We start from the raw sequence: 15988 nt of genomic DNA, 5'->3' as shown, positions 1-15988 counted from the left end.
GCACACATATATACATGAGGAACCTCACCGGTCGTTTCCATTGGCCGATATCTTGGAAAATAACATCCGGCCATGAAATCGCGACGTTCGCATTCTCGATAATGCGTTTTAATTTCATTTGGAGCGCGAGTGTCGCGTGAATGTAAGTTTAATCTGCTACAGATAAAGCGGAAAAATCTGCCAGGAAGTTAGCCGAACGTTGCGCGACGGTTAGCGGCGGTTATTAAAAGAGAGACCATCGCATATATAATATATATCTTATTGTTCATAATTAATTCTGATGACTATCCGGTCATAAATCGAAGGAAGAAATTAGGTTGCTAAAAATTTAGTTAAAAATAATGTCCAACTTCCGAACAAAATTTCTCTATAATTATATATATAATATATATCCATATATAAAAATATATAATTATATATTAATAAATAATTATTTATAACTTATTATATATATTCATAATATATAAATTAGCATCACCACTTCATATATAATTATATATTCTATATAGGACGCCTTATATATAGTTACATCTAATTGTATAAAACAAATTTTTCCCAGATCAGGAAGAAGGATGAATGAGGGTTAATACGCCGAAGAGTTGGTGCGTAAACCAGAAATAATTTGCCAATTTAATTTAATAAGCCTGAAAGGTATTAATTGAAGGTATTAGTTGAAATATTGCTAAAATTACTAAACAAGGAACATCATTTTATCGCCTGTTTACATCTCGGAAGGTGATTCACCTCGAATTTCTAATATTGAATGTTAAATAACCGCCGAATGTGTTTACCAATAAACATATGACACCAACAACGAGATTATTAGCGCTGTGTTCTTGATCGTTGGTTTTATTTGCAGTAACACACGAGCAAAATAACGTCCAAAACATTCGAGATACTTTGTGCGATACGCAATTTCTCGACAGAGGATCAAAGTGAATGGGTGAGGAATATCGCCGAGCTTGTGCGCGCTCGGCGATGATAACGAATTATTATGCGCACATCGAGGAGGACAAAGGAAAGTTGACACCATAAATATATTATCTTTACAAGCGTCAAGCTGTTTCAGCTGACCTTCCACCCATGTGCCGATTGCAACAAGAGCGATAGAACTTTCGACCCAGCCACTGCAACACAGTATACTCTGCGCGACCTGCGTCTCCGTTTACGTCACGTTCTTGCGCACGATCGACTCGATGGCTCTGCGATTACGATTCCTATGGATTCGCGAGGGAAATCTCCCGAGAGAAACATCTCTCTCGAAAATTTATTCAACGTCACACAGTTTAAGGCTGCCATTATCCACAACTCAAAATAATGAAAAAAATTATAAAGAAATTACAAATTGATCTTGACACATTGCATTCAAAAGTAACACCAAAAGTTGGACAGTAATTCAGAGAGATTTTGGATCATAAGTTGTTCTACTTTAAAGGAGGTTATAAGGTGAAGTGAGTTTGATAAGAATTCAATAAACTTGTAATGCGTAGATAGTGAAATATTACCTAACTCATTGCTTATGCAATTCTAAATTATTGACCATTCGAGAATTGAAATATTTATAACTAAAGTTGATACTTTTTCACACGTTTCATAAGATTTAGCATACTATTTTTTATTTCTATTTTTAACATCTTCTAAATTAAAAATAAGATTCTAATAAAAAATTACCATGGTACTAAAGACTAATATACAGAAATTATACACAAAATCCAGAATTTAAATTCGCTTCAAATTAAAATTTATTATTTAGATGAAGTAAATAATTTAGTGAAATAAATGCATAAGAACGTAATATTGCTTGATAAATACTAAATTTATAAATTGTCCCCTTGATGTACCACTGAAAATATAGCACTAATGGGCAATACATCTTTAAGCACATAAAAAGAGTTCATTCAACGAATGATTTAAACTTCGTTCCATTTTCATCTAAATTATTAACTTTCGCGTAGTATATTCGCAAGCCGATAAAACTTCGTTTACGTCACCGAATTTATTAATTTCCCTAATGGCTTGTATTGTAAATATTGCTTTAAAAAATTGTTAATATTTTCATGATATGTATTAATATTTTCATGGAAACGCAGCCCTAACTTGTATTAAAAAACAACGATCTCTCAGAAGCAATATTTGCGCACTTTAGCGGTCTGAATTAATATGATTGACTAATTTTCATTTTCTATTAAAAAATTATTGTATCTTGATGTTTTAATGTTAAATTGTCACCTTCTCTTTTCTGTCTTTTCCTGAGCGATGTTGATATTTCTAGAAATTTCGGAGACGATGGTACTTCTAGATGGTTCCATCCTTAAGAACGACTTGATTTGACACATTACATGCTCTAATTTAGCTTCCAGACGGCCTTGCCCTCGCTCGCTTCAATTTTACAAACTCTAATAAAAGCACACTCCTTCGATCAAGATCTCGAATTTGGCTTTAATGTATCACTCGAATCGAGCGCATTTCACCGAGTACGCATAAATAGTGCCGAAAAACTGCGACATATATGAATCATGCCCTTCTCAGACGAGTTTAACCTGAAGCGTTCAACTTTGCCTCCATAGAGGAACTCGCCCGATCAACGTCGAGCCCGATGAATTCATCGATTTTGACTACTACGCAATTCGCGACGGAGGCGCTTGTTATGATTACTGCAATGACATTCCGTGCGATCGTGACGGTGGCAATGATCTTGCCAAGGCTATGAGATCAGGCACGTGGGTAGACGATGATGGTGATAATGATAACGAGACGGTGAGGGTTCGTGCACTCGTGCTTGCGCGCGATTGGCGATATTTGAAGGTATTGCTGGTGGGCAGCAATAAGAAGCGAGTGATCTTCGTAATCGAAACGGTTTGAGGCAATTCTACGCGATATTCGCTGCCGGGGTCATGAAATTATGAAAAGACTTTCGAACTGTAGCGAACGATAACGATGCGACGTGCGACGGTGACGGCCGAGTGTTTATTATTTATTTCGCTCGGATCTCAAACTGTCTCAACACGAAACGATCGGCGTGTCCGTCTAAAAATAATACCCCGCCACAGTTATCGCATAACTTGTTACGGTTTATCCTCTCTCTTTCTCTGCGGAGTAACGCGTACAGTACGTTACAACACCGCTGCTTTGGTCTCTCGAGGACACGTGACAGACGTTAAAAATGTTAATAAAACGCTCCAATGTTGAAACGATAATTACTGAATGATTTAATATTAACGACTCAATGCTCTGAATATAAAGTCAAGGTTTATCCATCAAATCAAATCACAGGTCGTTGACATTATATACGCGATCTCGTGAGCCTCGTGCTGCTTATGCGAAGTCCGGTTCCCGTATTATTCGGCAAAATACAAATAAAAACACGTGATGAAGAATCACTCAGAGGAGAGAATAAACCGTAATAATTACAGAGTGATTTAAAATTGTCCAGTAAACACCAACAAACAGTAACATTACAACGTTATTTAATTTCTCATTCAACAATGTAACTGTTTTATATAACGCATGTTATATTGCACTTACATTGTTGACGGAGAAATTATAACATTGTCGTTAGTCGGTATTTACCGGGTGGTGTTTGAACATTTTTGATAAAATACAAAGTCAACATTTGTGAACAAAGTCAAACTATACAATAAAAATCATGTACAACGTATTCAATACAGATTATAATTATATAGATTACATGGATTATATAGATTATACAGATTACAAAAATTATAAAATACACATCGGAATTCAAAGTCAACATTTTTTAACGAAATAAAATATTAAATAAAAATTTAAGGTGGTTGTATTGCAGAGTGTCGTATTTTCAGTTGCGTTCCAAGGGAACTATAAATTTAATATTGATCAAGCAAAATTACGTTCCTGTACATTCATTTCACTACCTAAATAATAAATGTTATGTTATTAATTTGAAACGAAGTTGAGGTAGATATGTACATATAATATTACAAATACGAAAATATTACTTTTTATTTTTCTTATTAATGCTATTTTAATGCATTAGATCTAATAGAAATACACAGATAATAGAAACAGATATATAACTAATATGTGCACATGTATACATATTTCGATTTATTATAAGTTACGAACTTTACGTCGCTGTATTTTAAAAATAAATATTTTCAAAATAAAATAGTTTGAAATTTTTTTATAACGTCTCTATAATTCTTAATATCGCGATAGTTTTTCATAAAAATTCTAAAATTTAAAAGAAATTAAAAAAAGAAGTTAAAAATAGGACCTTGAACTCAAGGAATACGTATAAAAAGTTTTTAGTTGCGAATATCTCAGCTTCCAAATGGCTGATCTATTTCTAATTGCGCTGTTAATTAGATTATATTTAAATCTAGAACCCAGCAAAAAATTTTCCATATACGATTAGATATAATTATATATAAATATATATCAGGCGTCATATATAAAATATAAAAATTACACCTAAAAATCATATATAAAATATATAAAAATATACAATTATATGTAAAGTTATTATGCAGTTATATATGATTATATATAAATATATACATATATATAATTATATATGATCATATATAATTATATATTTTTAAACATGGACATATTCTATGTATAATTACACGAGACATTTTTTCCTAAATGTATAACGCAGGTTTCAACAAATTCTTAAAAGAACTCAATTTATGCTACTACTACCTCCGATAAGTTATGCGACAACGGCGGTAGGATATCTCTAGACAGACACTCCAGCAATAATCTCTTAATGCAACAGAGAGACCGAACGAATCTCCTTTGATCGATCGTTTGCCGATGCGCGACCACTTTATCAAGACACGTCCCCTTGCCTAGATAAAGCCTTCGGCATTGCTTTCAGAGTCGGGTCCTTATTAACAAGGAGTATCGCCTCCCGTCCGAGGATCGTTTGAGTTTACAGTGTCGCGGGGGCGTTCAATTACCAATAACAGTTACGTGCCCGGCGACGATATAGCAGACGACAGGCGCGATTACTCGGTATGTAACCGCGCCGATGTAACTCGCGTCAACTGCCCTGATATGAGAACTCGAGACTAACCGTCAACTGCGGGACAATCTAACCATCAGTCTTAAACGGAATATATTTACCGCTGGGCCGGCGAGAGTGCGGCGAAGCCGTCTGGTAGCATCAGCATCCGCTTTCCTCGCCGGCAATAACTGAGATTTGCTTTTCATGGTCATTTAGCTCTTAGCAGGCCTTGCCCAATTTAAAGAACTCTCCTTCTTCCCTCCCGCCGGCGCTGGGATCCATGCCAGGGGCCGAAATACGGTGTGATTTTAATTTTACAGCGCGAAGAGTTGCGGATACGGGCTTGGGTGTCGATCCCGTACAGAGATCGACAACCGCGTACCACCAATCTGAAAGCGATTAACTCCGCAATTACGATCTAATTGATTTTGACCAAACTCGGATATCTGATTGCGGCGCTTCTGTTATAAATCCGGCCTTCGGCTGACACGCGCGTGCTATATAGCGGAGAAATATTTACACGATACCGGAGCCCTAGTGATCTTTCGCGACGAGCAGTTTACTACTTGTAGTAGAAATTATCACGGCTGACTCCTTCGCGATATCCGAGTTCTAATAATAACCGCTTATGCAACGAACGCAACTTCTCAAAAGCTGAGAGGATAAAAACTTTCAAAGTAAAAACCATCGAGGCTGATCCAGGGATACTTCCTGCTTGTTCTATCGTTATGAATAACCGTGGAGATCGTCTATACGCGCGCGCGTGGCATTGAAACGTCGTAACGTCATATCGGAATAACGTCTCATATTGGAATGTGAGCAAATATAAAAAAAAAAATGTCGAGCCAAAAGAGCGAAGAGAGAATCACGCCGGTTTTGATCCTTCATTTCAGCCGTCTCATGCGAGCAGAATCGAAAGCTCCTTCTCAGGAGGGGAGACGAGATTAAAGACGGCTCCATGGCAAGGCAAGCTTGAAGAGACCTCGCGATCGCCATGTGTGTGTGTGTGTGTGTGCGTGATTGTGTCATAGTAATTTACGCCGGAGAAAAAAAATGTCATTCTTTGTGTACACGTTAAAGAGGAGATTATGCCTCATGTAAAAGTCGGTCAGACGCGCAGGATGTCGAATAATCCGCCGGCCATCCCCCCGTTTTCTCGCCTCTCGGCCCGAGTAATTGTCAGAGAAAGCCCACACGCGATCGTATCGAGGGATCTATTTTTAATATTTCGCGAGGCGACGAGAAACTCCATTCTCGACAGAAAGTGCATAACCGACCGGCTTTTGCTGACCGGGCTTTCCAATTGATAACCGCGCGGATAAAAGAAGGTCGATAAACGTTGCGAGAAAGCCACTCTGTAGACCGACCATCCCATCGCGGGAAACTACTCGATTCTTCAGGGGGTGGAGGGTAGAGCCGGCGGTGGTAGCGCCTGCGCTTGGAACACCCTGGCATATCTACCCCTGTTATCGCCATGTCGAGACCGGCAGTTCCACCTCGGGAAGACGCGCAGGGAAGTCGACGATTTTTCCCGCTACCGTCGTCGTCGTTGTCGCTGTCGTCGTCTTCGTTGCCATCGTTGTCGGCTGGGATCATTCGCATCGTCGATCAGGTGATCAGGTGCGTCGCTGGGCTGCCGACAAATATGCGGAAAGTGTGGACGAAGGGTGCTTGAAGATGCAGCTTCGATCGGCCTCAAGCAGAACGGCAAACCAACCTCCTCGTCTTCGTCGTGTCGCTCCTCGTCGTCGTGACGGGACGTCGTTACCGCTCTCTGGCCTGCGAATCGGTCCCGCGGGGCCCGAAACCGCCGAGGGATGCTCGCAGAAATGGTCCGGCTGTCCTACCAACACAAGGCGTTCTACTGCTACGTGATCCTGAGCGTATGGATCTTCCTGCTGGTCGCTGGTAATACAACAGTCTCTTGTCGCTAATTTCGTGCACTGCGGTAAGCACGGGAGGCAGTCGGGGTCGGGTAAACGGACGGTCCTCGTTAGAACGGAAAAAGAAATCAACGGCCCGAAAAGTCGTCCGGTGACCGAGATACGAGTGCGCGACCGTTTCTGATTTCGGCGCGAATTTATCCGGCAAACGACCAATTAACATCACATCGATGTTATAATCTCTCTCGCTAACGATGTAAATGCAATATAACATGAGTTGTAACAGTTGCATTGATACATTGTTGAGTGAGAAATTGTTACATTGTTGTAACGTTACTGTTAATTGGCGTTCACCGGGCTGGATTTCGACGTGCAAACTGACCCGCATGTTTGCCACGAACTTTGCCACATTAACTTCGTCGTTCTTCCCTTCGGTTTAATTAAGAACGTTAAATGCTCGAGTTCGGAAAGTTCCTAAGTTTCTCCTATTTTTTTTCAAAGTTTCTTCCTCAAGAACTCGGTGTTTATTCGCACGTGGAGTGAAACAGATTATTTTCTCTGTTCGTTTTGTATTTTAGTAATTCGCAGGATTTCTCTTGAACTTTAATTGAAAGACCTTCAATGTAAAAGACCTTGGTAACATTTACGCAATCGATTATCAGCTCGCCAAGAGTGGTCTTTAAGATATTTAAACCCTCGTGACACAGGATTACTAGAGATTTCTTTTTAGATACAGTATGCAGAGAGACGCGTTATCGCGCGGCTACTTAAATGTGCTTCTGCGCTCGTCACCTCAGTTTTTAATGATGGAACTATAATAATAGAACGCACTGCAGTTTTCCAATAATGGATTGTGCAGCTAAATGTTATCACGTGACATTATGACAACGACTCTATTTTGCTCTACTTTTCTCATAAATAAGGGAAACGTTTAATCACGTTCGTCGACAGGTATGACAAATGAGTGGAGAGAAATAAAAAGCACGTAAATAACGTCCAAAGTTGTATGCAGCAAGAAGTATGAAACTAAAAGTACTTATTAATTGAAACGTATTTATATAAAAAAATTCAGAGCAGGCTGTTGGGACATTTATCTTCCGCAAGGAAGAATGATATCAGGAAGTTACGTTAAGCGAGACTAATTCCTGCAAAAATAATAATATTTGAATATCGCGAATATCAGCTAAGGATACATAAATTTAGTCGCGAAAGCACACGTTTTATATACAAATATCAGAAGGTAAACATTTATGGATGCGTACTAAAAGTTTTTATTAATTTCGAGGCTTCTTTCGCGACGGGAAGTTTCAGAAAAGAGTAAATTTAAAGTGGAGAGTTGGGAATAGTTAGCGTGTCCGAGTCTCATTAAAATACGAGCCTCGATAAATTATATATATCGTATCATATTAATTGCATTAAAATATTCTGTAGATTTCGAGTGGGACTCGACATTTCTCGGTTACGTTGGCGTGAGCTTTTACGCGATTCGGACATGCCAAGTGCCTCCGATTTTAATTTTATTCCTTTGTATGTTGTTACGCAGGTATGTACAAATATATCGGCGTAGACGAGAAAACCTCGGTGCAAACAAGAGTTTTAAGCAACGACTTCTCGCTTCGAGAGTTCCCGAGAAATTTAAAGCCGGACGCAAAGACAAAGAAGATCTTCCGTTTCTGCAATTTACCGCACGAGATAGTCGCGGATACCGAAGGTAGGCCATACAATTATCGTTTTAAACTCTCGTATGAAAATTTGGAACGTTTCAATAGCTAAAAAGAGAATCTTACGATATAGTCACTAAAAAGAGAATCTTACGATATAGTCACGATATAGATATTTTCATACGAGATCAATACATTACGAAATATTGCGCGTATAAAATCAAAATTCTCTGTATATCAATCTATTGCACAGTTATGTAACAGAGTCAAGTCCGGCTGAGAAATACGATTTAAACAATTTTACGTTCGCCATGAATAATAAGACTCCGTTTGGCAAACTTTAGAAAGAGCACACAACTACTGACTAATGATGTACAACGTAAAAGCATATAACGGAAAAGACGGATTTTTAATTTACATGGAGATATTTTCTTCTACCTCTTCACCCAGAGAGTTGAGTAACTTGAGAAACTTTACAAAGTACATGGAACTTAATTTTCCCCCTTTGCATATTCCCTCCGATATATTTTACAAATTTCAGCTTTCGCCGTCTGTCGGAAAAATCACGAAGTAAAACGCTAAGAACTAACGTAATCTCACTTCGACTAAAGTAAAAAATTGCGTCGGTTGCATTTTGTACGCATAATATGTTGATTGCACGCCTCCTTCACGGAACAGGGAGAGTTGACGGCAACCTGACCCTGGGCGGTGTGCTGATTTTCATTCGCCACGGAGACAGGGGCCCTTTAACGCACATACGAAACATAAGTAACATCAATTGCGGCGGCGAAGTCGGCAGTGCGACGGAATTGGAGACGATCTACGAAAATTACGTGAATTTCGTGCAGAACGTGTCGAGTTACTCCAAGACCGCCTGGGCTCAGTTTCTGGGACCGTTTCACGGGCTACCCATATTGCCGGCGAACGCGCGCGATTGCAAAATCGGCCAGTTAACCACGTTGGGTATCCTGCAATTGCTGAAAACCGGAATCTTGCTGAGAAACGCGTACTACCACAAGCTGAACCTCGGCAACAGTACTTCCTTCGGCAAGGACATCATCGTCTACAGCACTTCCTACCGGAGGACTGTACAGAGCGCTGTTGCCTTGCTTTACGCGCTCTTCGAGAATGACGGCTTCCAGAGCCTGGCGAGGATCAGCCTGCAGGAGAGTCAGAGCTACGCGTTTTGCAACAACGAGTGCGCCTGTCCCGCCGCCGAGAAGTTCTTGAAGCAATACTTGAAGGTAAGCTAAGAGAATAAACAAAATAACGAGATACGGAAGAAATGAAATGATCGAAATATGCAAATCGCCTTATAAGAGAATAAACGTGAAAGAAAACAAAAAGAAATAGGTCAAACGCCAGATAATTAATATATTTGTTAGGAATGAAATCGTGGCAAGTCGCGTCCTATAAAATTAGGAAGATACAGAAACTTTGCGAATAATTATGCAAAGTAACTTAAACTTACATCGTCAAACTACTTCTTTCGGTTAACCGATTTGCTTTCTAAAAAAAATATGCAGAATCCGCTTATAAGAGACATTGCCTCTCCGTGTTCTCTTTGAATCTTTTCTCAGATCCGTGATGGAGTGACGTTCGCAAATCTTTGATCATCCGAAATCTATCATTCCACTTTCTCAGATAAACATATTAAATAATCAATGTTAAAAAGATATAGCTCCTCTTTCTACTTTCTTAGAACATCCAATAAAGTTATTCAGGCCACTATTCGAGGTGTCTTGCCTGTCATGTGATGCTTAGAATTTGTGTTTCTCACACAGCCGTGTGATTTAAACTTACAGACGATGATAACTTTTTTTTCGACGAAAATAAATCTCTCTCTAAAACGTCCGTTGTCTGCACACCACTCATGACACACGGATATATATCGCACTTGATGCACGGACCGTGCCGGAATATATTGAAGAGCATACCGTTACATTTTTTTTACCGATAAAAGGAACGCCGATGTTTTATGCTTTGTTGTTCAACGATTAAAATGTCGCATTAAAGTAGTTGGTCTGTAGAGTGCCGGATTTAAAATGCATTATTTATTGAAAAATCATACTTTCCTGTAACTTTATTTAACTATCTAAGTAATAAATGTTAATTTTACGCGATATTAACAGAAATATACACGCAATATTACAAACATGGAGATATTATTGATTTTTTAATTTTTCTTAATAATGCTTTATTTATATGTTATTTATACGTTGAGCTAATAGAGGTGTAATAGAAAGTGATGCATAAATATTTGAATATGTGTAAATGTACATATATTGCGGGTATTATTATAAATTGTAAATTTCTTATGGCTATATTTTCGAGACAAAGTGGTCAATACTTCTGAAATTTTCGTATAATGCCTCTATTAATCTTTAATATTATAGTAGTTTTCCGTTAAAATCCTAAATGTGACTTAGAAAAAATTGAAAATAAAAGTTAAAAGTAGAAACATGCATATTCCCGAAAAGTTTCGAAATTTAAAAAGTAGGACAACATCCCAAAAAGTCACAATCCCAAACGTGAATACCGAGACAATTTGCTGAAATACAACTTTCCTGAAATAGGGAAAGCATATAATATCCCGAGGTCACAATCTCAAAACTGAATACGGACAATCTTCCGAAATATCGAAAGACTAATGAAATCTCGCAAAGTTATAACTTCTTTTAATATTTCGGGACTTATCGGAAACTTGTCCCACTTCTCAAATTTCGTTTTATTTTTAAGTTTTCGATTTTTTAGAATTATACACGCCTATCACACTAATATCAAGCAATACGTATAAAAAATGTCATCTTTAGTCGCGAATCTCAGCTCCTGAATGGTCAATTATTTTCTAACTTTACAGACGTGTAGATAATATTTCCATCTATTGAAACACTAAGTTTGGCCGTAACAGTCATCAGACGCCAGTCCTATTGAAAATGTCTGTGCAGTAATGAAGATAAAGTTGCGTGGAAAAAATTATACACGATGAAATAGATTCGTTCGACATGGCGATCTTTATTTCGAGAGTGTGTTGTAAAATTGATGGGAAGTATGCTTAGAAGATGTCAGGCGATAATTGATAATGCCGGTGATTGAACGACTTATTAATACAAAAGCGATGTAGTACCGATTATGTAGTACATATGTAATCTTTTTCATTTTTTTATAATAACAAATAGTTTAAAAGTTATGTCCGTTACGCTCTTATTAGACAGAATGTAAATACCTACAATCGTGTGATTACCCGCATGCCCAAGTTGTTCTGACTAGGGCTAGTGTTTTCTTTCGCAGGCTTTGACACTCGAACTTCGAATCTCGGAGATTCGAAGCTTCGATGTTCATTATTCGAAGCTTCGAAATACCGGAATAATTGACGGCTCTAGTTCTGACTTTCGCCAGGAGACCTCCAGCCACCTGAAATCTCATCCGGCCGTCGGCGAGCTGATCAGGCAGGCGGCGAGTGCGGTGTTCGAGCTTCCGGAACAAGCGCAGAACTGCGATCCCAACACGCTGAGGGACGCGTTATTGACGTACGTGTGTCACGGGGCCTCGCTGCCGTGCGCGGACCTCGACACGCAACGGACGTGCGTGAAGAGCGACCACGTAACCGGGCTCTTCGCCTACACGGACTGGGAGTCGAAGCAGGTCGCCAAGAGCAGCAGCCGCATCAAGTACGGGCTGCTGAAGGCGTACGGGATGCTGCGCGGTATCGTCACCTTCATGCTGCGCATCATCTCCGAGGCGAGGCCCAAGGTCGTCTTCTACTCCGGCCACGATAAGACCTTGGAGTACCTCGCCACGGCCCTCGGGATAGTCTCGGATATGGCGACACACTACGCCTCTAGGCTCGTCATCGAGGTATACAAGATCAATCCGCGAAACGACAATCGTCTGGCCAGCGACTTCTACTTTCGCGTGGTCGCCAACGGCCGAGACCTCACCCCGAAGATCCCGTTCTGCAAGAACGCCAACACCTACAGCGACGACGGCGAGCAGACGGGCAGGAAGGCCGTCAAGCTGTGCCCGATAGAGAACATCGTCAGGCAACTGCACGACGACTACTTCGTGCCGTTCAACGCGACCAACTTCAAGGACGCTTGTTCGAGCCACAAGATGCGTTAGAATCCGCGACGAGAATCGGACGCGTTAAAGGGAATTGACGGAAATTCATTTTGGTGATCTTACAGAAAAGAAGACGGAAAGAGACACGTCGTCTCCTCGAAGTCGAGACTCGAAGTTTTCACAGTTTTGGATTACCCTTTATCTCTTTTTACTCTCGATATATTAGCGCACACACTTAGCGACGTATCCGAATGCCAAACGTGAAATAGAGAGGACGAGTGTCACTTTAATATACCTTAATTCTAAGCGAGGGCGATTGTCCCTTCTTAACGATCCCGATTGGGCGCCGTCTTAGAGGCGAAACTAATCCGTAGGAAGTAGGAAGGAATAGAGTTAGCAGATCCGATAAACTGCAGGACTAATCACTGTTCCGCGAGAAGTTTCAAACTTCACGAAATGAATTTTTACCGATTCTTTTTAACTCACTTTTTGCATGCTAGACGAATGCTCGATCGAGTGGGTCGAACACATTTCCGACTTAAGCACGACGTGCGCGGTTATAGACTTAAAAAAATACTAAACTAACGTGAAAGTAATTAATATTGACATTCGAGAAAAATGTCTCAGAAGATATAATCTTTTTTGATCTTCCTGATAAACTTCTCTTAATTTGTTAGTTCGGTTGAATATACGGGACTTGAAAACTATTTCTCCGAGATAAAGCAGAAAGATATTTTCCATTTCCATTATTTCGTAACGCTCAAACACCAAACTTTCTCACTATTTCGCTCTTTATCTCTTTTTCTTTTTCTCCCTTCCTCTCTCATTCTATCTTATTTCTACTACATTCGAGATAAAATATATGATTTGGATTTTCACACACATACACACACATACTTGCTATACAAACGCACAGTTATAAAAACTTAAGAACAATTGTCGCAAGAATTATATGAGCAAATTGCAGAAAATTAAGAGAAAGGGAATATATAAATTGTCATCTCTTAGCAAGGAGCAAGCCTTATCTTTATAGATTACATTTAAGATTTTAATGTACGTTTAGACAAATCCAGGGAAGAGGTAGCGCTAACGAACCGATTAATCGATTATCATATATTTTATCACACACTCTATTGTATATATGTAAATAGTGCTCCGAGAGAATATATACATACTGAAAACGCGCAGTCTCGTATTTCTTCCCCGTTTATTAATATACATCAATAATATAATCAACTGTAACAGACAATTATATATACAGCAGAATGAGACTAATAAACAAGATCGATCAGGTTTTAAACAAAATATTTGTACGACGAGCCTCTTTTTATGACTATGCCTCTACCTCTCGAGTAGGTAATAATTAAATTTAGGGGTCCGGATCGATGGAAATTTGTATTTATGAATAACACGGTCGCATCCACTCAATAACGGTCCACTCAATAGCGTTAATCGTAAAATCGTTGTTCGCGTCACGATGATTACGCCGCAATATTTTAAAAAGTATAGTATATAAAATACATGACAAAATCATATCATAATATCGGAAGCTGCAAATATTAGCAGACTTTAATATAATCGCAACCTAAAACGAAATGTAACTTTTACGTAAATGTGAGCAATTAGTGACACCATTTTGATCCATATAATGTACATATTTAATTGCAGTATATTCATAAGCATTAAAAGATCGATTATTTATTACAGATCTCACAGAAAGTGTTTATATTGAATGTAACCCGCGATATATAAAAAGCTTATTACAATTCGTCGATTAATAAATAATGGACGCGCTTTATGGCGTACAAGGCACGCAGGTTTCACTCGTACTTACAATATAATCTACAGTCCGCATCATCGTGAACGGAAAACGCAACATCTAACGCTAATTATAATTTTCGAAAAATTGTTTTTCTTCCACCGATAACTGATCAAAGCCTCTCTTGTGCGTATTTTGTAACCCTAAAAACTATTTTACACGCAAACATCCATTCTCATCCATTAACGACGACCGATTTCTCATAATTTAGTGGTGACGTGTCGAAATTTTGCCACCGCAATCAATGAGAGATAAATACCATGATTCTACAGTCTCGTACGCGAGTTAAAAAAATATAAAATCGACAGTCTATTACAGAATTTGTATAAATGCCCAGTTTCGTTTACTTCCGGCCGACCTGACGAAATTTACATTCCATCATCAAGTGTTGACGAATAATCGGTACGATGTAAACCGTGCGGTCCAACGGAAATAGAAATCCCATGCAGATCGGTTTTCAACGACTGCAATTTAGTGTAAAATATAGGTCGTATTTCTCAAAAAGGGGGAAAGTAAATAGTAAATAATATAAAGAAAACTTCTCACTGAAAGATGATGAGACAGAGAAAACTGATTAAAGGTAAAATTTTTCATTAATAACTTCATTAAAATTCAATAAGAATTGAATTAAATTTCAACGAGATATAATTCATATAAAAGCTTTTTCTTCCTGAAATTAGCATTCCTAATATATTAATTTCTTCAAAATATACAAATTCAAAATTGGACAAATCCAAAAATCGATATGTGTCTAAAGATCTAAAAATTTCTAAATCGTAAACTTTTAAAGAACCAGTTCAAAAAATACGACCTCTACAATGCACCGTTTTAACAATTAAATAACAACACTTAATGCTAACACTGTACAGGTAAATTTCTAGATGTACTAATAATATACATGTAATGTTATTCTGAGATGATATGACTAATTCCAGAGTCCGTCATAGCTGATTCGACCGTCTGTTGGAAGTTTCTTACTTGTTGGTAATACTGTTCAAGTATAAAATCGTTTAGTTCGCAACATTTACTAAAACATGTAATTTACATGCAAATTATAGTATATTTTAATATGATATATAGAATGCGTACTTTCTAATACATTCGTTCACGGTTCACTTGAGGAACCTTTTCTACAGACTGTCTTGCTTTTTTGTAACTCTGTAGGATAAACTTAATTTGCTAAGTTGACATAAAAAATCGCTGCCATATGTACGTGTTACGTCGGTATGTCATGAGAGATCGACGGGTGACATATGAATAACGGTTAGTAATATACATGTTAAATTTGGTAATTATGCATATAATATATTAAGGAGCACCTCGCCGACTACCTTCATCTTCATATGTTTGTGACCAAAACATCGCTTGAAGATAATTCATGTCAAAATTCACAGAAGTAGCATACATTTCATACTTTGTGGGGTTCAGATTAACGAATTCAACTTTCGCAATTCATTGTTTTCTTTGTTTTGTTAATACAATTTTTTATAAACATTTTAAATAACTTCTTGTTGATAACATTTTTATAAACAAACGCCACTGATTAGAATCTTTTAAATGTTACTTATGA

The 15988-nt window shown here is 38.3% G+C and overlaps 1 protein-coding gene and 1 long non-coding RNA gene across 2 annotated transcripts; one reads left to right on the top strand and one right to left on the bottom strand.

The window, feature by feature from the left end:
* The first annotated feature begins 6495 nt into the window (after window positions 1–6495).
* Window positions 6496–13700, top strand: LOC106743622 (2-phosphoxylose phosphatase 1). The gene is made up of 4 exons (XM_014617643.1): window positions 6496–6901; window positions 8420–8587; window positions 9216–9781; window positions 11937–13700. Exons 1-4 carry the CDS (start codon window positions 6811–6813, stop codon window positions 12657–12659), a joined length of 1548 nt encoding a protein of 515 aa, XP_014473129.1. The 5' UTR covers window positions 6496–6810; the 3' UTR covers window positions 12660–13700.
* Window positions 13701–13787: 87 nt separating this feature from the next.
* On the bottom strand, window positions 13788–15947 carry LOC106743625. The gene is made up of 2 exons (XR_001374386.1): window positions 15508–15947; window positions 13788–15408 (listed from the first exon to the last, which is right to left on the bottom strand). It is a non-coding gene; the product is annotated as an uncharacterized LOC106743625 (long non-coding RNA).
* Between the last annotated feature and the right edge of the window lie 41 nt (window positions 15948–15988).

Source organism: Dinoponera quadriceps, unplaced genomic scaffold, assembly GCF_001313825.1.
Source record: "Dinoponera quadriceps isolate SergipeBrazil2010 unplaced genomic scaffold, ASM131382v1 scaffold1115, whole genome shotgun sequence".
Taxonomy (NCBI): domain Eukaryota; kingdom Metazoa; phylum Arthropoda; class Insecta; order Hymenoptera; family Formicidae; genus Dinoponera; species Dinoponera quadriceps.
Note: the sequence above shows the minus strand (reverse complement) of the source record. Positions and strands in the feature narration are given on the sequence as shown.

Coding starts and splice junctions, on each gene's coding strand:
- LOC106743622 (XM_014617643.1), top strand. CDS start 6,811: ATGCTCGCAGAAATGGTCCGGCTGTCCTACCAACACAAGGCGTTCTAC. Junction 6,902..8,419: donor GATCTTCCTGCTGGTCGCTG/GTAATACAACAG, acceptor GTTGTTACGCAG/GTATGTACAAATATATCGGC. Junction 8,588..9,215: donor GATAGTCGCGGATACCGAAG/GTAGGCCATACA, acceptor TTCACGGAACAG/GGAGAGTTGACGGCAACCTG.